Source organism: Schistocerca gregaria, chromosome 2, assembly GCF_023897955.1.
Source record: "Schistocerca gregaria isolate iqSchGreg1 chromosome 2, iqSchGreg1.2, whole genome shotgun sequence".
Classification (NCBI taxonomy): domain Eukaryota; kingdom Metazoa; phylum Arthropoda; class Insecta; order Orthoptera; family Acrididae; genus Schistocerca; species Schistocerca gregaria.
Window position 1 is genome coordinate 146,153,451 of NC_064921.1, and position 24,120 is coordinate 146,177,570.

Genomic DNA, 24,120 nt, shown 5'->3' on the forward strand with positions numbered 1-24,120 from the left:
ATCGGCGAGGACCATTCGCAACCGTCTCCATGAAGCTGGGCTACGGTCCCGCACACCGTTAGACCGTCTTCCGCTCACGCCCCAACATCGTGCAGCCCGCATCCAGTGGTGTCGCGACAGGCGTGAATGGAGGGACGAATGGAGACGTGTCGTCTTCAGCGATGAGAGTCACTTCTGCCTTGGTGTCAATGAGGGTCGTATGCGTGTTTGGCGTCGTGCAGGTGAGCGCCACTATCAGGACTGCATACGACCAAGGCACACAGGGCCAACACCCGGCATCATTGTGTGGGGAGCGATCTCCTACACTGGCCGTACACCTCTGGTGATCGTCTAGGGGACACTGAATAGTGTACGGTACATCCAAACCGTCATCGAACCCATCGTTCTACCATTCCTAGACCGGCAAGGGAACTTGCTGTTCCAACAGGACAATGCACGTCCGCATGTATCCCGTGCCAACTAACGTGTTCTAGAAGGTGTAAGTCAACTACCCTGGCCAGCAAGATCTCCGGATATGTCCCCCACTGAGCATGTTTGGGACTGGATGAAGCGTCGTCTCACGCGGTCTGCACGTCCAGCACGAACGCTGGTCCTACTGAGGCGCCAGGTGGAAATGGCATGGCAAGCCGTTCTACAGGACTACATCCAGCATCTCTACGATCGTCTCCATGGGAGAATAGCAGCCTGCATTGCTGCGAAAGGTGGATATACACTGTACTGGTGCCGACATTCTGCATGCTCTGTTGCCTGTGTCTATGTGCCTGTGGTTCTGTCAGTGTGATCATGTTATGTATCTGACCCCAGGAATGTGTCAATAAAGTTCCCCCTTCCTGGGACAATGAATTCACGGTGTTCTTATTTCAATTTCCAGGAGTGTATAAAGTATTTCTCAAAATTAGGAGTAGCAAACACAGGTGCTGCGCTTAGAGGCTGCTTCAGGGAATCGAAAGCAGCTTGCTGAATGCCCATCCATTAAAACGGCACGTCCTTTATGCTACACATTAAGAGGAGATGCCCTTTTATTATTGGGCTGAGGAAAATCCCTGATGGTCTTGGTACGTTCTGTGTCGACCTTAACTCCACTAGGTGACACTAAATGTCCCAGGGACGATATTTTCGAACCTTAGTAGGGTTAATACTAAGGCCAGCTTCCCTAAACCTCTCCAAGACATGAGGTAAATGGTCAACGTGATCTTCAAACGTGTGGCTACGTACAAATAGTTTTATACGGAATGAAATGTCAATTTACCCAACACAGAATTTAAGAGTCTAGACAAAACGTCTGCACCATTAGATTATCCAAGTGGGACTCAGTTTGAAACATCCCCTTAGAAATATTATACATGACTGTGCTTAAACTCACATACAATATTTTTTAGCGCAGCGCAATCTGACTTTCAATAATCCCAACAAAAGAATGGCCCTGACTAACATTAACCTATACCTTTCACAAATCACTTACCTCACAAAAATCTTCGTTACTCGAACTACTGCAATACAGCGAGCGCCACTAATGCCAGCTAAATAAAAGATTCAAACTACTGAAGGCACTAACTACAGACAGGCATAGTTCGCAAATGAAAGATTTTGATAGAGAACAAACTATGTATTTACCTTAATAGTGTTCAAAAGTCGTAATATATACAGCAGTTCATGACATCCAGTCTTACAAATTTCAAAACACCGCCATTTCTCTCCCCACAACCACCACTGCCTGCGGCTCACCTCCAACGGCACAACGCTACGCGCTGTTCACATCCAGCTGCCCAAAACTACAATGGCAGACAACAATGCAAACTAGCCACAGACTGCACACAGCCAGTGATTTTCATACAGGGCGCTACGTGGCGTTACCAATAAAAAAAACCAAACAGCCTACTTACAAGTTAAATTCAAAAAAATTGTAATCGCTGCAGAAACCAGTTACTGATTTCGAATCCTTCATGAGGGGTATCTGATGATAGGCAAGGATGAAATCTAACACAGCAGAGAAATGGGCTCCAACGTACCACGTAAAACAACTGTCCAAATCGGGATGGGGCAGTGGATCCAGAACTGCGCTATGATTTATTGCCCTGTAATCAACAACCGGCCTATATTTCTGCCCTTACGTTTGGGCACCAGAAACCAGAAACATGGGTTAAGCCTATGGAGATGTTGATGGCGTGGTAACCTCTTCTTGCAAAGGTTTATCAATAATTTCCTCCATCTTGGGTGGGGACAATTTATAAGGTGGGTGGCGCACTGGGACATATATAATCAGTGATCTGGACTCGTTATTGAATACGATTAGTAGTACCTAAATGCTCTGAAACAACATCCGAAAATTCTTCCAGAACCCTCTCCAAGCGCTCAGCGTCTTCCCTCGTCAAATGAGTAACATTAAACTCCATTTCAGTTGTTCGAACATCCAATACCGGCCATTAAAATTGCTACACCATGAAGATGACGTGCTACAGACGCGAAATTTATCCGACATGAAGACGATGCTGTGATATGCAAATGATTAGCTTTTCAGAGCATTCACACAAGGTTGGCGCCGGTGGCTACACCTACAATGTGCTGACATGAGGAAAGTTTCCAACCGATTTCTCAAACACAAACAGAAGTTGACCGACGTTACCTGGTGAAACGTTGTTGTGGTGCCTCGTTTAAGGAGGAGAAAAGCGTACCATCACGTTTCCGACTTTGATAAAGGCCGGATTGTAGCCTATCGCGATTGCGGTTTATCGTATCGCGACATTGCTGCTTGCTTTGGTCGAGGTCCAGTGACTGTTAGCAGAATATGGAATCGATGGGTTCAGGAGGGTAATACGGAACGCCGTACTGGATCCCAAAGGCCTCGTATCACTAGCAGTCTAGATGACAGGCATCTTATCCGCATGGCTGTAACGGATCCTGTAGCCACATCTCGATCCCTGAGTCAACAGATGGGGACCTTTGCAAGACAACAACCAACTGCACGAACAGTTCGACGATGTTTGCAGCAGCATGGACTATCAGCTCGGAGACCATGGCTGCGGTTAGCCTTGACGCTGCATCACAGACAGAAGTGCCTGCGCTGGTGTACTCAACGACGAACCTTTTCGGATCAATCCAGGTTCTGTTTACAGCATCATGATGGTCGCATCCGTGTTAGGCGACGCCGCTGTGAACTCACATTGGAAGCGTGTATTCGTCACACTGGGTTATCACCCGGCGTTATGGTATGGGGTGCTATTTGTTACACGTCTCGCTCACCTGTTGTTCGCATTGACGGCACTTTGAACAGTGGACGTTACATTTCAGATGTGTTACGAACAGTGGCTCTACCCTTCATTCGATCCCTTCGAAACCCTACATTTAAGCAGGATAATGCACGACCGCATGTTGAAGGTCCTGTATGGGCCTTTCTTGATACAGAAATTGTTCGACTGCTGCCCTGGCGAGCACATTCTCTAGATCTCTCACCAATTGAAAACGTCTGATCAATGGTGGCCAAGCAACTGGCTCGTCACAATACTCCAGTCACTACTCTTGATGAACTGTAGTATCGTGTTGAAGCTGCATTAGCAGCTGTACCTGTACACGCTATCCAAGCTTTGTTTGAATCAATGCGCAGGCGTATCAAAGCCGTTATTACGGCCAGAGGTGGTTGTTCTCATGATCTATGCACCCAAATTGGGTGAAAAAGTAATGACGTGTAACTTCTAGTATAATATACACTCCTGGAAATTGAAATAAGAACACCGTGAATTTATTGTCCCAGGAAGGGGAAAGCTTTTGACACATTCCTGGGGTCAGATACATCACATGATCACCGACAGAACCACAGGCACATAGACACAGGCAACAGAGCATGCACAATGTCGGCACTAGTACAGTGTATATCCACCTTTCGCAGCAATGCAGCCTGCTATTCTCCCATGGAGACGATCGTAGAGATGCTGGATGTAGTTCTGTGGAACGGCTTGCCATGCCATTTCCACCTGGCGCCTCAGTTGGACCAGCGTTCGGGCTGGACGTGCAGACCGCGTGAGACGACGCTTCATCCAGTCCCAAACATGCTCAATGGGGGACAGATCCGGAGATCTTGCTGGCCAGGGTAGTTGACTTACACCTTCTAGAGCACGTTGGGTGGCACGGGATACATGCGGACATGCATTGTCCTGTTGAAACAGCAAGTTCCCTTGCCGGTCTAGGAATGGTAGAACGATGGGATCGATGACGGTTTGGATGTACCGTACACTATTCAGTGTCCCCTAGACGATCACCAGAGGTGTACGGCCAGTGTAGGAGATCGCTCCCCACACCATGATGCCGGGTGTTTGCCCTGTGTGCCTCGGTCGTATGCAGTCCTGATTGTGGCGCTCATCTGCACGGCGCCAAACACGCATACGACCATCATTGGCACCAAGGCAGAAGCGACTCTCATCGCTGAAGACGACACGTCTCCATTCGTCCCTCCATTCACGCCTGTCGCGACACCACTGGAGGCGGGCTGCACGATGTTGGGGCGTGAGCGGAAGACGGCCTAACGCTGTGCGGGACCGTAGCCCAGCTTCATGGAGACGGTTGCGAATGGTCCTCGCCGATACCCCAGGAGCAACAGTGTCCCTAATTTGCTGGGAAGTGGCGGTGCGGTCCCCTACGGCACTGCGTACGATCCTACGGTCTTGGCGTGCATCCGTGCGTCGCTGCGGTCCGGTCCCAGGTCGACGGGCACGTGCACCTTCCGCCGACCACTGGCGACAACATCGATGTACTGTGGAGACCTCACGCCCCACGTGTTGAGCAATTCGGCGGTACGTCCACCAGGCCTCCCGCATGCCCACTATACGCCCTCGCTCAAAGTCCGTCAACTGCACATACGGTTCACGTCCACGCTGTCGCGGCATGCTACCAGTGTTAAAGACTGCGATGGAGCTCCGTATGCCACGGCAAACTGGCTGACACTGACGGCGGCGGTGCACAAATGCTGCGCAGCTAGCGCCATTCGACGGCCAACACCGCGGTTCCTGGTGTGTCCGCTGTGCCGTGCGTGTGATCATTGCTTGTACAGCCCTCTCGCAGTGTCCGGAGCAAGTATGGTGGGTCTGACACACCGGTGACAATGTGTTCTTTTTTCCATTTCCAGGAGTGTATTTGTCCAATGAATACCCGTTTATAATCTGCATTTCTTCTTGGTGTAGCAATTGTAATGGCCAGTAGTGTAATTAAACCCGACCTTAGAATGACTGCAAAAGTGATAACTCAAATCTGACCTGAACTTAAATCAGAATTGTGTGCATAATTCAACACGCAGTTGCCCTATCTAGAGAATAACAACGCAAAATGATATCAACAGATAGCCATTTCACGATGTCGAAGGTAATGGTCCAAGAGAAATCATAAATCTTAGTGTGAAACCTCACTCAATCCATAATAGGAGCAGACTCGCCATTAACTGAAAGAGTTTTGCATCATTGGTGTTAGGTCAGGAAATTTACAAATGTTTGTATACCTTAAAAACCATTGTAAATTGATTAATCTCAGATTGGCTCTTGGGTAAATAAGGCACAGCCAAGCGGCAACGTACCACGACCAACAGCACTGATGTTCTTACGCCCCGGCGGCTCCCGGTTCGCACGACGACGGCTGGCAGGCCGCTCCTGGCGCCAACTTGTATTACTCTCTTTACATACCGGGCACTTTCTGGCAAAATGGACTGGTTGCGCACAATTTCTTCGCCTGATAGATATTTGTTTCTCAATAAACACGTGAGTAGGAGCTGTACTTTCTTCAGGAACGCACTTTGGACTATCCCTTTTCTCGTCACTTAAACGAATCCCTCCAATAGTGCTGGCAATGTGATCGAGACCACGAAACCTTGCAGGTTTCTCGCAGAATGTAACTCTCGGGCGCCCTTCCTGCTGCATACCGTCAAAATACTAGCAACAGTTCGCTCTTCAGTGACATTAACGCCTTAAGGAACTTCAGCCATCCTAATACTATTGACGTAGTTAGCAAAGGTCTCGGTCGACGACTGAACGCGAAAATACAATTCGTTAATAGGCCCATCTACTCTCAACAACAAAAAACCAGGGACTAATAATATAACATCAGAACTATTGAAAGCCGGAGGAGTGGAGTTAAAAAGCAGGGTATACAAGATTTTTGTGCCTTATCTGGGAAAAGGAAGAGTTGCAAGAAGACTGGAATTTAGGGATAGTGCCTTTGATACATAAGAAAGGAGATATATTTAAACGCGGCAACTACAGAAGCATGACATTGCTAAAAATTGCATGTAAAGTGTTGTCAAATATCTTATTTAGTAGACTCACCTATTGCAGAAAACATTATTGGAAGTTGTCAACGTGGATTCAGACCAGGAAAGTCTACTGTGAACCAAATACTATACTAGAAAAGACCGATGAATTTAATGTTGCTGTGCACAATGTTTTCATTGATTTCAGATCTGCACAGGACACAATAAGTCCTGCTAAGCTTTATGAGGCAATACGGGAATTTCGGGTGCCTGAGCAGTTGGTGCGTTTGGTACAGGTCACCCTAAGGCGTTCCCACTGTACTGTGCGAGTGCAGTCTAGGCTATCACCGCAGTTTCTCACACGAACTGGGCTAAGACATAGGGATGGGCTTTCTACATCTACATGACTACTCTGCAATTCACATTTAAGTGCTTGGCAGAGGGTTCTCTCTACTATTCCACTCCCGAACAGAGAGCGGGAAATACGAACACCTAAACCTTTCTGTTCGAGCTCTGATTTCTCTTATTTTATTTTGATGATCATTCCTACCTATGTAGGTTGGGCTCAACAAAATATTTTCGCATTCGGAAGAGAAAGTTGGTGACTGAAATTTCGTAAAAAGGTCTCGCCGCGACGAAAAACGTCTATGCTGTAATGACTTCCATCCCAACTCGTGTATCAGATCTGCCACACTCTCTCCCCTATAACGTGATAATACAAAACGAGCTGCCCTTTTTTGCACCCTTTCGATGTCCTCCGTCAATCCCACCTGGTAAGGATCCCACACCGCGCAGCAATATTCTAACAGAGGACGAACGAGTGTAGTGTAAGCTGTCTCTTTAGTGGACTTGTTGCATCTTCTAAGTGTCCTGCCAATGAAACGCAACCTTTGGCTCACCTTCCCGACAATATTATCTATGTGGTCCTTCCAACTGAAGTTGTTCGTAATTTTTAACACCCAGGTACTTAGTTGAATTGACAGCCTTGAGAAATGTACTATTTATCGAGTAATCGAATTCCAACGGATTTCTTTTGGAACTCATGTGGATCATCTCACACTTTTCGTTATTTAGCGTCAACTGCCACCTGACACACCATACAGCAATCTTTTCTAAATCGCTTTGCAACTGATACTGGTCTTCGGATGACCTTACTAGACGGTAAATTACAGCATCATCTGCGAACAATCTTTCCTGCATACTCTTCAATTTGGCACTCGAAAGAGTGGTGCGTGACTTGGTTATCCAGACAGGAGATACCGTCTACAGCAAGGCCGTACAACTGTTAGAATATGCAGATGATTTGGACCTAGCGAGTAGAACATTTAGAGATCTACAAAGTGCCTTCTTACCTCTAAAACTGAGTGCTCAGAAGATGGGCCTGACAATTAATGAAGAAAAGACCAAATATATGTAAAATGGTACAAATCGACCTTTACAGCTTACATCCACCCTTGACGGAATGACGTTTGAAGGAGTGGAGTGTTTTACATATCTGGGCGCAAAGATAGAAGAAAATGGCAGCACTTCGACTGAGATTATGGCCAACATAAGAACCAATCGATGTTACTTTGGAATGCTGCGACATTTTAAATCCAAGCTTCTAACACGAGAGACTAAGTGCCGACTCTACAAAACGCTTATACGCCCAGTACTTACGTATGGTTCAGAAACGTGGACGATTGATAACCAGGGTGAAAGCAGAGTGCGATCACATGAAAGGAGTATATTGACGAGAATCTGCAGGAAGAATAGCAAGAGGAAGAACGAGGTTGAGATGGAGTGATGAGGTTGGAGAAGACGCAGCCCGAGTTGGTTACCGTAACTGGAGGTCTACAGCGAAGTCTAGAAAGGAATGGTGGAAAATTCTCGAGGAGGCCAAGTCCCACCCTGGGATGCGGTGCCAATGGAAGAAGAATAATCGGCTCATCTCTCACTCTCTCTGAAAGAATTACTTCAATAATTTTATAGCGCAAATGCTGCAGCGATTGACCTTCCCGAATAACGTTACAAACTATGCTGACCAGGCGCCCCTCGGCCAATGGATAAACCATTTGTAAAATGACAACATGAGAAATTTCAAAAACCTCGACATGGATTGTTAACCTAGCAAATAAGCATAAAATTTTTACAATACTGGCCCTTATCTCAACGCTAAGCTGACAACCCCTTGTAGAATCGGCGATATCGGATTCGGCAATTTACCAGAAGAGTTGGAAACTTCAGTCTGCCTGTTGTTAACTGACTTGTCACCCTGGTTACCGACATCCGGCTTCGTATGACCTTACTCAGTGCCCTCACATTGAAGCAAATTCATTTTCTAAGAAGGAAAACATTTTTACCCTCATAACTGGTCAGTTATAAAATTTTCCTCGGGATTTGTGTTAACAACACTTATACCCCCACCCGATTATAGATCACTAAGATGAGATTGAATCCGACACAACTGAGTGCGCGAAGGGACACTACACTGCAAGAGTTCGACATTGCTTTGAATTCCGGCAAATAGCTCAGCGCACAAGCGGAGAGCGTCCCTTACCTCGACCGCCGTCTCCGCGGTTACACACAAAGGGCAGACAACGGCTTCGCGGGATCTCTGTAGCAGCTCCGCGACACTTGCTTCCACCGGCTGCTCACACACGCTAAGTTCATACGTCAGATGCTGTTTGTTTGAGATGCCCCATACCCAAAATCCCTCGTGTAACTATGATAACCAGTTAAAGCTCAAAGCAAGAACTTGACCACTTCAAAAGTGCCGGAAAAATTTAGTCTTAAGTACGATTACAATAATCAATATAGCCTAGTTTAGCGTCCTTCTTCGTATGAAGTTACCGCTTAAACGAATGCTCTGCTACCATTTGATATGGAGTGAGGCTTTTTCTGGCGGTAAATGTCTACGCCACGAAAATATTTCACAAAACTGTCTATTGATCCTCGAGAATATTTAACACACTCAGTGCAAGTGTATTAATGAACAAAGTGGGCAACGTCTCATCACCAAATGTACCATTTCATAATGGGAAGAACATTTCAAATTTAATTTTACAGTGATTCAGTTAGGACCCACAGCGAACGAATTCTCGGATTGGCCCCTTGGACAGTTAAGGCGCAGCTAAGAGAGAGAAGGTACAGTGTAAAAGATACAAAACATTAAAACTTAACGCCAGCCAGTATCGGCCACAGATGACTGAGTGAAATTCTAAGGATTCCTATTAAAAACTGAGCAACAAGACTTTTAATGTCGAAATATGTAATGTTAGCTCAAGATAAATAAAGAAATCTTTAAAACGCGAAACCTTAAAAAACTAAGCAACAAATAAAATTTATGACTTGTGATCCTATCTGCAGGTAATGAACTCTTTAAGAACATTTAAATAACACTGACCCACTGGAAAACTTCAACTTCATAAATTCAACTGAGCTAACTTTACAGAAAACTAAATACCTCTGATCTGCACAACGGCAGACAAATAATTTATAGGCAAACGTCTTACGTTCTTTTTGCAGTGCACAACAGTTCAAATGAGGCAAACAAGAAATTTGAATTCCACAACTTACAGTTCGCAACGACTTAGAAGTTAAGCGGAGAGCAAATGGCTATCAGAAACCGATAATTAAAACCACAATAAAATATTCAAATGCATTCGAGATGAATCCTTAGGATAATAACACGAAGAGAAAGTGGCCCAGGCAAACAGATCGGTTTCAAGGGAACAGCTCATGCATCGAACGCATGCGATGCTCACCTTCTGCAAACAGTACCCTACAAAACGATGCATCCAGCGGTTTGCATTAACAGTTTCCTCAAATGAGCCCCTCATCTGCGGCCACCGTACCGCAGAGTGTACCAAGTCACACTTCCCCCTAAAACAGGCAACTACGTTGGACGTCGGACAGTATATAGGACAAGTCCGAAAGAAAAAAATGGTTCAAATGGCTCTGAGCACTATGGGACTTAACTTCTGAGGTCATCAGTCCTCTAGAACTTAGAACTACTTAAACCTAACTAACCTAAGGAAATCACACACATCCATGCCCGAGGCAGGATTCGAACCTGCGACCGTAGCGGTAGCGCGGTTCCAGACTGAAGTGCCTAGAACCGCTCGGCCACCTCGGTCGGCTGTCCGAAAGAACAGACACCATATCCATATAAGAATATACTTTTGGCAATACCAGCCATGACCTTCTTCTTTTGTGCGGATGCACACATATTCCCCGAACTCTTACGGGACTTGGTAAGAATGTCTTCCACGAGTAATGAGTGTGTTGGGGTGGGATACTATCAATGTAGTGTGTGGGCATATAAGGTGAGAATGTGGGTCTCACGGGGAGAGTGCAAGGGATAGGTTCCTGCATTTGCACTATCCTCTGTGGTCTCTGTAGAGCGTCTGCCATGTAAACAGGAGATCCCGGGTTCAAGTTCCGGTCGGGGTACACATTTTCGCCTGTCCCCGTGGATATATATCAACGCCCGTCAGGAGCTGAAGGTATTAATATAATTCTAATTTCGGTATATAAGAAGGGTAGAAGAACGGACCCACAAAATTACAGACCAATAACCCTAACTTCGGTCTGCTGCAGAACTCTTTGAACACATTCTCAGTTCGAATGTAATAAACTTTCTTAACACTGAGAAGCTTATGTCCACGAATCAGCATGCTTTTAGAAAGCACCGCTCGTGCTAAACTAAGCTTGTCCTTGTCTCACATGATATATTGCGAACTGTGTAGGAGGAGCAACAGGCAGATGCCATATTTCTATATTTCCGGGAAGCATTTGACACGGTGCCCCACTGCAGGATGTTAACGCAGGTACGAGTTATGGAGTGAGTTCACAGATATACACTTCTTAGGTAATAGAACGTTCTTAGGTAATAGAACCAAGTACGTTGTCCTCGATGTCGCATGTTCATCAGAACAAGGGTATCGTCAGGAGTGCCCCAGGGAAATGTGGTAGGACCGCTTTTGTTCTCTGTATACATAAATGATTTGGCGGACAGGGTGGGCTGCAATCTGCTGTTGTTTGCTGATGATGCTGAGGTGTACGGTAAGGCCTTGATGTTGAGTGACTCTAGGAAGATACAAGACGACTTAGACAAAATTCCCAGTTGGTGTGTAGAGGGGCAAAATGTGGAAAAATTCAAGTTAATGTTGATGAGTAGGAAAAAATACCGTAATGTCCCAATACACACTTTAGTAGTGTCCTTCTTCACACAGTCGCGTCATTTAAATATCTGGGCGTAACACTGCAAAGCGATATGAAATGGATGGAGCATGTGAGAACTGTGGTGGGGTAGGCGAATGGTCGACTTCATTTAACTGGGAAAATTTTAGGAAAGATGGTTCACCTATTCTTGAGTACTATGCGAGTGTTTTGGATCCGTACCAGGTCGGAGTGAAGGAAGACATCGACTCAATTCAGAGGTGGGCTGCTAGATTTATTACCAGTGGGTTCGAGCAACACGTGTGTGTTAGGAAGATGTTTCAGGAACTCAAAAGGGAATCCGTGAAGGGAAGGCGACGTTCTTATCGGGAAACACCACGCAGAGAATTTAGAGAAGCTGACTGCCGAACAATTCTACCGCCACCAACATACACTGCACGTAAGGACCACGAAGATAAGATTCGAGAAATTGGGGTTCATACGAAGATATATAGCTAATCGTTTTTCCCTCGCTCTATTTGCGAGTGGAACAGGGAAGGAAATAACTAGTAGTGGTACAGGGTACCTTCGGACGCACAGCACGGTGGCTTTCGGAGTATCTAAGTAGATGTATATGTAGATGTAGATGCAGAAATGATCCTGCTCTAACAAGGTACCATTGCGTCATGTAATCCACAAGTGATGCCCAGCAAGAAGAGACACAGGCTGTCTATAGCTGAGTGAGAATGATATTTACACTTACTCATAGCACACTCGGACATCAGTGTTACCACGGCCGCACATACACTCTTTATGGGCTCTGCGAGCAACTCCTCAGATGAACACTGACTTATGCCAATAACAAGTCACAGCCATTGGCCATAACTTCATACTTTCGCTTCCAGGGCCGACTCCTCGTGAGCCTCTGCTCACTGCTAGAAGAAGTCTCGCCAAAACCAACGGGCAGCGTCCCCAGAGCGGCCGCTGCCAGCTTTAGGCGAATGATAACGCACATAAAATCAAATCGAGCTGTCACACTCTAGCACCAAACTGACTCAATTACAATAAACCACCTATGCAACGCATCGCATATGAGACATGCTCCTAACCAAAATCTCTTCAACCAAGTCTAGTAAATTACTTAACTCTCGGATATTTTGTCGAAAACTGACATGGTGAGAGAGTGCTCTATAAGAAGTAACCGGTAAACCTGCAAACCACTCCGCAGCTCCTGGTCTAGTGGGTAGCGTTAGTGCCTCTGGATCACGGAGTCGCGCATTCGATTCCCGGCGGGGTCGGGGATTTTACGCCTGACGACTGTGTGTTTGTGTTGTCCTCATCATCATTTGGGTAGTGGCGAGACTGGAAACAGAAACATTGTAACTTGTATGGGCGCTGATGACCATGATGTTGATCGCCCGACAAACCAATATCATCATCAACTCAGTTTAAATTCATCTTATCTTTTGTATCTAAAAGTCTAGATGTCTTTCACTGTTATGCTTTACTCATAACAGGAGTGTCGCCTTTACCCTTGAGACTGGAAAATAGCACAACCCGTATATTTATAAGAAGGTAAATAAATGAATGCGTAGAGTTACAGACAGTAGTCTGTTGTAGGGCCCTATTGCATTCTTTCAAATCACATATGATGTTCTTATGGAAAAAAGGAATCTACTCTCTAAGAATGAACACCATATCAGGAATAACCATTCCTGTGCAACAAAGCTTGTTTTATTCACGTACGCGTATCGTATTCTTACAGACTGTAGATGCTGATGAACAGATAAATGACATATTCCTAGATGTACACAGGCGTTTGACAGAGTTCCAAATTGTCGACTAGTAACAAAGATCTAAACACCCGAAACATCCCCACAGGCATGCGGTTGTCGCAAAGAATCTTGTCTAATGGGGTCCAAAACGGTATGCTAGACCCTCTTTTCTCAATATTTTCTCCTCTGGGACACACTAAAGTACATAACAAACTTTCACGACATTCCAACAGGTTTTTTTTTCTTAGACGCAAAAAAGCAATTACATAAATTTATTTCTCTTATTATGGAAGGATATGATATACTAATTTTATAAATGTACTGGCTGAGAAATCTGGCATTGCCGACCTCAGAATATATGACATGAGAGAAGGCATGAATAACATTCTAGATATGAGATGCATGCCGACGTATATCTCATTAAGGATATATTATGAATGCAGTTTACCTGTTAGTAAGATAGTCCGGTCGTGATGCTTGTCAGTGGGTGAGTGTGGTTGACAAAAACCCGCGAAATATAGAGCAATAAACACTCTCATCTAAAGCCAAACAACAGGTGACTTACTGTATATGTGAAAATTTGTTCATTATTCAGGAATATTAGTTCTCTTAGGAAGAGCGAAGTGTATACTAATGGACTGAACAATTCAAAAGGGGGCTAAACAGACATTAAGGCCCAAAGGAAAGAGCAAGATGCCCAGTCACATCTACCACTGACAACAACATTGAGAAATACCGTGACCTGAATTTGACTAACAGTCGAGTGAATGTTGATGAAATGATCGACTAAATGTACATTAGTCATACTTCTACATACTTGGTCAAGTCAATGAATATGACTACCTGTGAAAGGCCTTTGCAGTGCGAAAAGCTGAGAGACGTGCCGTAAGAGAGTCAATGAGGTTCTAGAAGGTACAAACAGAGAACCGGAGTCATGCTGATTCCACAGTCGTGACCAGTTGCTCAAGGTTTCTCGGTTGTGGATCCATGTCGCGAACCACCCGCTTCCCCAGGTTCTCGCCCAGGTTTAAAGTCTGGCAATTTGGCGGCCAGTGAAATATAGTAAACTGATCCTGGGGCTCTTCTAACCACGCACGTACACTGTGAATGCGTGACATGTTGCGTTGTCCTACTGAAAGATGCCACCATGCCGAGGATTGAACAAACTGCATATAGAGTGGGACATGGTCCCCGAGGATAGATCCATACTTGTGTTGGTCCATTGTGCCTTCCAGGACGACGAGATCACCAAGGGAATGCCACGAACACATTTCCAAGATCATAATGTTTCCTCCTCTAGCCTGGATCTTCCGACAACTGTTGCAGGGCCTTACACGTCAATGGCCATCTTTCTGACGGAGCGTAAAACGTGATTCATGTAAAAAGACCACCTGTCGCCACCACTGGACGTCCAGATTCCTTCCTTCCTCGATAATGAACAGCAGTCAGTAAGGGTGAACGAAGAGGCCTATACACAGCAACGGTTGCAGAATGACCATTGAGGAAACACTGATGGTAACCACTTGGTTCATCTGGGCAGTCAGTTGCTCAACAGTTGCAGACCTATTCGCCCATACACATCTCTGCAGCCATCCTTCATCCCTTGTCATCTAAGGCCCATTGTGCAACACAATTGCCTTACCACCAGTTTTGGATACCACCATTTTGCTGTAGACCGTATAGTTTCATCATCTACATCCATAATCCGTACGCCACATGACGGTGTGTATCGGAGGGTACCTTGAGTACCTCTATCGGTTCTTTCTTCTATTCAAGTCTCGTATTGTTCGTAGAAAGAAAGATTGTTGGTGTGCCTCTGTGTGGGCTCTAATCTCTCTGATTTTATCCTCATGGCGTCTTCTCGTGATATACCTAGGAGGGAGCAATATACTGCTACACTCCTCGGTGAATGTATGTTCTAGGCGCTTTACTCTGGAACCGCGTGACCGCTACGGTCGCAGGTTCGAAACCTGCCTCGGGCATGGATGTGTGTGATGTCCTTAGGTTAGTTAGGTTTAAGTAGTTCTAAGTTCTAGGGGTTGATGACCACAGATGTTAAGTCCAATAGTGCTCAGAGCCATTGATTGATGGTACGTTCTCGAAACTTCAACAAAAGCCCGTACCGAGCTACTGAGCGTCTCTCTTGCAGAGTCGTCCAGTGGAGTTTATCTGTCATCTCCGTAAACACTTTCGCGATTACTAAATGATCCTGTAACGAAGAGCACTGCTCTCCGTTGGATCTTCTCTGTCTCTTCTATCGGCCCTATCTGGTACGGATCCCACACTGGTGAGCAGTATTCAAGCAGTGGGCGAACAAGTGTACTGTAACCTACTTCCTTTGTTTTCGGACTGTATTTCCTTAGGATTCTTCCAATGAATCTCAGTCTGGCATCTGCGTTACCGACGATTAATTTTATATAGTCATTCTATTTTAAATCACTCCTAATGCCTACTCCTAGATAATTTATGGAATTAAATGCTTCCAGTTGCTGACCTGCTATATTTTAGCTAAATCATAAGCGATCTTTTTTTCTATGTATTCGCAGCACATAACACTTGTCTACATTGAGATTCAATTGCCATTCCCTGCACCAAGCGTCAATTCGTTGCAGATCCTCCTGCATTTCAGTACAATTTTTCATTCTTAAAACCTCTCGATATACCACAGCATCATCTGCAAATAGCCTCAGTGAACTTCCGATATTATCCACAAGGTCATTTATACGTATATTTTGAGAATGAGATTTTCATTCTGCAGCGGAGTGTGCGCTGATATGAAACTTCCTGGCAGATTAAAACTGTGTGCCGGACCGAGACTCGAGAGACTCGAACTCGGGACCTTCGCCTTTCGTGGGCAAGTACTCTACCATGTGAGCTACCCAACCACGACTCACCTCCCCCCCCCCCCCCCCCCCCCGCTCCAGCTTTACTTCTGCCAGTACCTCGTCTCCTACATTCCAAGTTATACAGAAGCTCGCCTGCGAACCTTGCAGAACTAGCACTCCTGGAAGAAGCGCTAGTTCTGCAAGGACTGGCCTGCACAGATTCCTGACCTGAAACCTATAGAACACCTCTAGGATGTTTCGGAACGCCGACTTCGTGCCAGGTCTCACCGACTGACAAAGATACCTCTCCTCAGTGCAGCACCCCGTGAATAATGGGCTGCCACTCCCCAAGTAACCTCCGAGCACCTGACTGAGTGTATGACTGCGAGAGTGGAAGCATTCATCAAGGCTAAGGGTGGGCCAACACCATATTGAGTTCCAGCATTACCGATGGAGAGCGCCACGAACTTGTAAGTCATTTTTATCTAGGTGTCCGGATACTTTTGATCATATAGTGTATATAAAATGACTGTCACACGTGCCTCTTAGCTGCTAAGAGCCTTTACTTTTTACCGCGTTTCGTCTTTTATAACTGCGTAAGTGGGAGCGTAGTGACTTTTCCACATATATCACATTATGTGAGAAATACTGATGTACGAAATCCGCCACGGCAAAATTTACCCTAAAGAATTGCCTTGGTACATAAGTACGTGGAGATTTGGTTTGGCGTTTTGTTACACAGGTTGTTACAAGCACGTTTCTCAGTCGTTATTTATTGTTTGCGGTCCTAAATTGTTAGTGCGATGATGATCTATTGAATGTCGTACATTAGAAGGTTATGACGATTGTTGTTTAAGCGTCAGAAAACGGAGCCTAAAATGTGGAAGACGTATAACACGTGTAACATTTCGTTCTCACTGTATCTAACAGAGGGTTGCAGGAGGCAGAGGTAGCTGGAAATATTTGGGCCAAGTATGAGGTGAGTGCATAGAAGAAATCACGTCATAAAATCGTTTTCTCGTTTCAAATGCGATCGTTTAAACGTGAAGTATTCAAGAATACCAGTGGGTTTTTATGAATGACGTTTCTACCATTTACCAATGTACTTCACCCAATTACTGGAAAGTGTGGTGATCTGCTGCCATTCAACCTTCGTGAGTCACTTGTATTCAGTGGATAATTTTAAAGAAAAACCGAAGAAAAAAGCATAAGGTTAAAGGTCCTGTCGAATGCGAGGTCATTAGAGACGAAGCAGAAGCTACGTCTGCAAAAGATGGGGAAAGAAATCAACTGTGTCCATTCAAAGGAAATCTCTCAACATTTCCTTCATCGATTTACGAAAATAATGGGAAACCTGAATCAGGTCGTTCAGACGGGGTTTGAACCACCGAGTGTTAACTTCATAAGAGAAAATACTGATTGACCGTAGCAAGGTATCTGAAACAAAAGCTCGTCTATCCTCAGAATATAACGTTATGCACCGGCTCAAAAAGGTGATTTGCATTAAGAACTGCATGCCAGGGATGTACCCATCATAGATTCCAGCTGCTGCCAACAACTGAGAGGCCTGCGGTTGGCAACATTAAAACAGCGAATAAGGAAACTGCATCCGGTGTTGTTACTAAACAACAACACCCATCTACGCTCTGTTGATTTTACAAAAGTAACTATCCATGAGCTTGGCTTGAAACCTATCCCTACCGCCCTCTTTCTTCTAATGTAGCGGCCTCCACTGTTTACATTTCTTGTTCGTTATCAAACGCCGCTCAGGAAAATTTTTTTGTGGGCTGCAATGCTTTTCAAACTTTGATTGACAAAATCTTTATCTTCGAACGTACCTTTCTACAGGCGTGGAATCCAAAAATACCTGAGCTTCATGAGACTATTTTTGTTAATGTGAGGTACGATTTTCTGTTATATTCAAGAAAACAATGAGAATCGCTATAAAAATATGCCCTGTTTCAGTACAAATGATTACAACTAACTACGTTACCCTTAAGGAAAAAATCTAATTTAATAAAACAAATAGTATACATATTTCCAGCCTGCCAAAAATATTACCGATTAGCAAAATATTTCGCGCTCTTGAGTACGATTTGGGCTGTGTCTATGTGAAGTGTTGTGTCCTACCCCAAGAAGCTTTTCGGGAGTACTACAAAACCTCGCAGTGAGAGTAGACCACAAAAGAAACCCAGTTCATTTAGCTAGCTATTTTTTTTTAATTTTTAGTAACTTCTTTATAGGTTTAAAACTGATATGTAATTGAAATTGCCTCTTCTGCTATATCTTTCCAGCGACAATAAAGGCCTCTTAAATCCTGAATTAATCCTTCGCACTGAAGCAAATAAATGAACAAAAAAAGGAAAAGCGCGTTTAGAACTTCAAAGATCTCTTCAAATAAATAAATGTTGGCTTGTAACTTATTTGAGTTCAAACTTATCAAACTCTTACGAACGTGAATTATGGTCTTCAACAACTGCAAGCAATACTTTTTCAGTACCTGCTGAAGCCTTCATCACTACCATAGCAGTCCTGGAGCAAACGAAGACTCCACCAATCTTTATCCATGTCAGCTGTCCCCTTTTTCATGCATGATATGTTACCTACTTTTCATTATTGAATTCTCTGTTTTCCGAAAAGCATATTCCAAAATATTTTGGCGATAGTTTTTTTTTTTTTTTTTTTTTTTTTTTTTTTTTTTTTTTTTTTTTTTTTTTTTTTGCTTCTACAATGCACTTTTCTTAAATATATGTGGACATATTGATCAAATTCCAGTATGTTGTTTTGGCCTTGTTGTTCATGATGTAGTTGATAAAGTTTCCAAGTAACCAGACTATAACTTTATTTTACTGTTCAAAAGACAAAACTTTTGTTCAAAATGGCTCTGAGCACTATGGGACTCAACTGCTGTGGTCATTAGTCCCCTAGAACTTAGAACTACTTAAACCTAACTAACCTAAGGACATCACACACATCCATGCCCGAGGCAGGATTCGAACCTGCGACCGTAGCAGTCGCACGGTTCCAGACTGCGCGCCTAGAACCGCGAGACCACCGCGGCCGGCCAAAACTTTTGTAGTAAAATATATTATTCATTGTAAATTATCTGCCATCACTTCTTTTGATGAAGGCAGTGAGAGTAGACTCACAAAGAAACCAAGTTATACTCAATAGAATTGTGTATTTACAAAAAAGTAAAAACGTATGTTGGTAGGAGCAGAAAAATATAAATTTTAACAAGGATACAATATCACAACCCGTTAAAATTTTCGCCTATATATCTTAGGAATAAGAATTCATGTCTGCCACAAGGCTTAAAATGGAGAAGTTAAAATTTTCCTTACGCGTTTTCCATCCAGAAAACTAGAGCTTCGAAAGAGCAGGAGTAAAAAGCAAACAACTTGTCTAGATGTACAGAGATATTAGAAGTTAGAGATAATGCGTCTTCCCTTTACAAAGCGGTAGCATTACCACTTTTCTAGCGAGCCGCCGCTACCTGCCGTACGGTCTCATTGTTGCAGTGATCGATAAAACAGATGATTTTCAATTTTAAGTATATGATTAGTTATAGAATCTACGTGAAATGACCTTCTTACAAGAAAAATAATAAATTTAACAACCCAATGCAGCCCCTAAACTGAGAATCATTCAGAATATTTATCGGAAATGACAAGGAACTGCTGCGGCCGCAGGTTCGAATCCTGCCTCGGGCATGGATGTGTGTGATGTCCTTAGGTTAGTTAGGTTTAAATAGCTCTAAGTTCTAGGGGACTGATGACCACAGATGTTAAGTCCCATAGTGCTCAGAGCCATTTGAACCATTTTTTTGACAAGGAATTACCAAGCGAATTTAATAGCACGATTCTGAACCACTCAAGAAGTAAATCGACGATTGCATTGTTGACAAATACATTCTACGGTTGATTGGCGACTCCATAGAGTCATGTGTGCACAACGACCATATACGTGAAATTAGAAGGAAGGTCACCGTTGGCCGTAATTTTGATGGTTTATTGACAGCAAAATCGATTTTCAATCACATAGTTATCATGTTCAGTGCTGTAGTGTACAAATTAAACTCATAGGCACTGGTGTCAATTTATTATCAGTTACCAAAGCTATGTAACGATCACAATAATTGTACACAGTTTACAGGCTGCTTACATCAGTTATGGTGATCATTTCATAGCTTTGGTTGTTTCAGCATCCTGCGATGAATACACCGTACACTGCAGCCTTCGGAACACCGTCAGTTTAAATGTAACCACTCGGTTCATTTTCCCTTCTCTGTCAACTCTGAAAGTTTGTAACACCAGCACGGTGGCATCGTGTTTATTATCTACGATGTAACAGGCAGATGATGCTCACCCACCACGAGTAGTCGACTCTGACGTGAAAGTCGCCCGTGCAAAGCGGGCTTCAGTCGCCGCGCTCGTCCGAGCACGTCGCAGGTGCGTGTGTCTGCTGCGCTTTTGTTTTGCTGGCCGCTGGGGGGGGGAGGGGGGGAGGGGGGGGGTAAGGCGAGCGGCAATAACTCGGGCGGTGCGCCGGCAGGCTGCGCGCGCAGCCGGTGGCGTGTCGTGGTGGGGGCGGCGCCCGGCGCGTCTGCCCCCGGCCGCCTCACTCGGCCGCCCGCCGCTGCCGCCGCCGCCGCCGCCTCCGCACGCCAGCAGCTGCCCCCGTCAGCATGCTGCGCGCTGTCTTCGCTGCCGTCCTCGTGTGCGCCGCACTAGCTCCCACAGGTAACAACACCTGATACTCCTCACTGTCCCACCCAGCTGCCCACCTGATAGTTTACTACTCCTCAAAATTACATTCTTGCTTCCTCTTGCCGTTCATATGGCATGGGAACTACAGCGACTATTGTTAACACACCGAGCGCATGAAATTAATGAAAAAGTTAATAATAAAAGCCATCTACGCTTCATTGTTTTTACCATGCCAGGGTACCCAGCTTCATTGTCTGGACTTCTATTTATATATAGGAAAGTCAACACGCCAGATACATGTACTCTAATGTGGGATTTGTACTGCATTTTTAAATGCAATTTGCGAAATTGTTGTAGAGTATATAATTCCCACCATTTCGCAAGCTGCATTTACGAATACAAAGCTACGCGTATCTGGCATGTTGATATCCTTATATGTAAACTGAAGCCCTGACGATGAAACTGTGACTTCGAAACGTACACTGGGATGGCGAAAGCACTGTCCATGTTGATGGTTTTTACCGTTAAGTTTTCGTCTAACTTTTCACATCGAAAATCATATCGTACAATTATATGCTGACCTGGAAGACATTCGTTACTCCTGACAATTTCGAAAATTTTCAAAAAGAATCGTAAGGCAGAGGAAACTTTGTGCAGAAGATTCAGTGTTTTAATATTGTAAGCGTCACGTCCAGTGTCAGTTTCTGACGCATGACAGTATGTATGTATCCACATTTATACAGTGACTGAAAAATTTTCTGTCCCTGATCATGATTTCTGATCACTGAAACTGGTAGGAATAATATAATTTCCGAATGTAAGTACGATCTCTGGTGCGCCAGCTACTGAAAATATCTCTTACTTTTCCTTTTATTCCGATGCAGTTTAAAATTCTTACCTACTGTTGTTCCCTCATAAACGAATAGTTTTCCTCTGTACGTATGGTGAGCCACCTAGACTGTTACCCTCAAATAATTTAGAAAGCACTGATGGCGTACAAAAAGAGATTTCGGTGGCGTGATAATACACACAAAAATTAGTATTTTGCAGTATGCTCCATGCTGCCAACTTTCTTGTCTATAGATATATAGAATCAATCATTTTTGTGTGGTCCGACGTACATCCTTCTACGACTTCTCAGTGCTCTTTGAATTTGAAATGCAACGTTTGTCAGCTTTTGCAATGAAACGTTTTACTACAAAACAGCCAGTAATTTTGCTATACGTGATGGTGCCCATTGCTGAAACACTGCAGTTTCAGCTCTATTGTTATGTAAACAAACACTAGCTGGTCTCAAACAGTATGTGGCAGAAGAATTGATGCTCCTATCCGGATCATTCACAATTTCTTCAAGAACATTCACTGCCAACTTTCAGAAGTGTTATTTAATTGTGGTGCTCCTTTCATATGTCTCAAAGAATCGTTTGAAAAGTGCTTCCATATACTTGCTTCAGTATTTTAGAAGACACGAAATTTACTATGGTTCGAAGGCCAGTGTGTCCCCTTGCCTGCATGTCAGTGCAACATAGCCGCATCAGTCGCCCTGGGTTGCATGTAAGCTGCGGCAACGCTCTCAATCGTAAACTTTTTGATCACTCATCATAGTAACTATACAGAAAATAGCTGTCACTTTTGCATACCGTGAATACTACTACACTTTTTCTCTGAATTTGCTCTATATATGCTGGAATAATAGTTTTCTACGCTTTGTTGGTTTCCTGGGAGCTATTCGCGAAGTTACCTTCAGCAAGTGTATTTCCTGTTATTATTACTTACAGGCCTATATTTGCTGAATTACGGCATTCAGAATTTTACATGAAGGTACATAGTCACATTCAACGTGCACCATATTTCAGTTGAATATCAGAGTTTAGAAGCAAGTTGCTTGCTTAGAGAGATCACAATGTCATTCGACGTACAGCTGCAATTATCTTATTACCACAGCGTCTACAAGTGACACGCCGAGAGACTATCTACAGTGTTGCGGCACACGTAAACCGATGTTTTCTTCTGTTCCTCCCGCAAAGCTGCGAAATGTGCTGCACTCGTTTTGAGGGTTAAATTGGGTAATTTAGAGTTTAAAAGTATCCCTTAAGGCACTGAACAGTCATGGTAAAAATGGAAAGTTCTGGTTCGTAATTGTTGACCCAGTACTGGAGGCATATAGGTATCCAGTGAGTCCTGGTAGGCTTCGTAACTGAAGTTTATAAGGACTAATACTGATGGATCGAGACCAAATCAAAAAATATACGTCCTTCCTGTGACGTCCGTCAAATTTTGGAGTGAGAGCAATGTTCTTTGGTACTTACTTCATATTCAGTGGGACCATATGCGTCTAACAGACAGTCAAAGTCGCTATCGTAGTCTGTCAGTTCAAATAATGCTCTTCCATTATTATGGAGTCCGTTGGTAACCACGTTTCCCATCCGTGCAATTGTAACGAAGAGTTCTTTTCTGTGGCCTTTGGTTTGGCCAGCAGATTCCTAGTATGATCTCACTTCTACTGTTTGTTGTAGGACTGCATTTATCGAAGGTATATATGCATCGAAAAAAGCACATTCTACTCCACTACACACTAAAGATGTTACCGGTTAACGTATCCCGCTCTTGGCAGAAGGAATTGTGAAGCGTAGTTACTTTTTGTTTACTTTTGACCACCGTAACACTCAGAAGACAGCGACGTCTACTCGTTATCACTGATTTATGGTGTATGGCACGTGCGGGGATAGGCCTGACAAGAAAGTGACGGAAGTGGAAGTTCCAGAAGGTGAAGCGTTTTGAGTGTTTGCGTGGGTCGGTTGATACATTAGCTATTTACATCCGAGGGTCTGGGAGTCGAGTCCTATTACAGAAACATTTTTCCCTTTTTTATTTGCAATTTTTACATGCAGATAAACGGAAGCAATGCTCAGTATATTGTATTTGTTAACGTCTTCATAAAATACATGAAAAGGAAGGCAAGAGAATATTTGTACTGTAAATAATTCCCAAGAAAAGTCCTCAAGGACTCTGCGAGTAACTTTCCAAGAACGGGTTGTAACTACCACCTACAGGATTTCCGTTGATTTTTGAGCACCCCTCGGCTGCTGCAGGTGAACAGTAAGTGCCCAGTGTTTTCGATGAATATCACCACAGCACTGTAAATCGTCAGTTGTGAAATGATAAAAAAAACTAATTTTTTATACAAAGTTCTCGTGTACGCCCTACAATCCCTTCCTGGAAATTTATTTGCAATTCCAGATTTGTTTTCCCCTTTTCTTGTCATGCCTTTAATGAAAATATTAAAAAATGCCATACACTGAGCTATATTTCTGTTTATTTGCTCTATAAGCAAGGTAAAAATTGAAAATAAAAAAAAGTTTCCACATAGTGAGTCGACTCGACGACCCTCGGGTTATCGTTCCGTATTCTTTCCGCAGCGCCAGTTGCTGCCTGGACACTAC

At 44.0% G+C, this 24,120-nt stretch overlaps 1 protein-coding gene across 1 annotated transcript in view; it reads left to right on the forward strand.

The window, feature by feature from the left end:
* LOC126335680 (uncharacterized) overlaps positions 1-24,120 on the forward strand; it is a 322,253-nt gene that overhangs the window by 47,192 nt on the left and 250,941 nt on the right. The window contains exon 2 of the mRNA XM_049999136.1: positions 20,523-20,710. Within this exon, the coding sequence (XP_049855093.1) occupies positions 20,523-20,710 (188 nt within the window). The remainder of the gene's footprint in view (positions 1-20,522; positions 20,711-24,120) is intronic.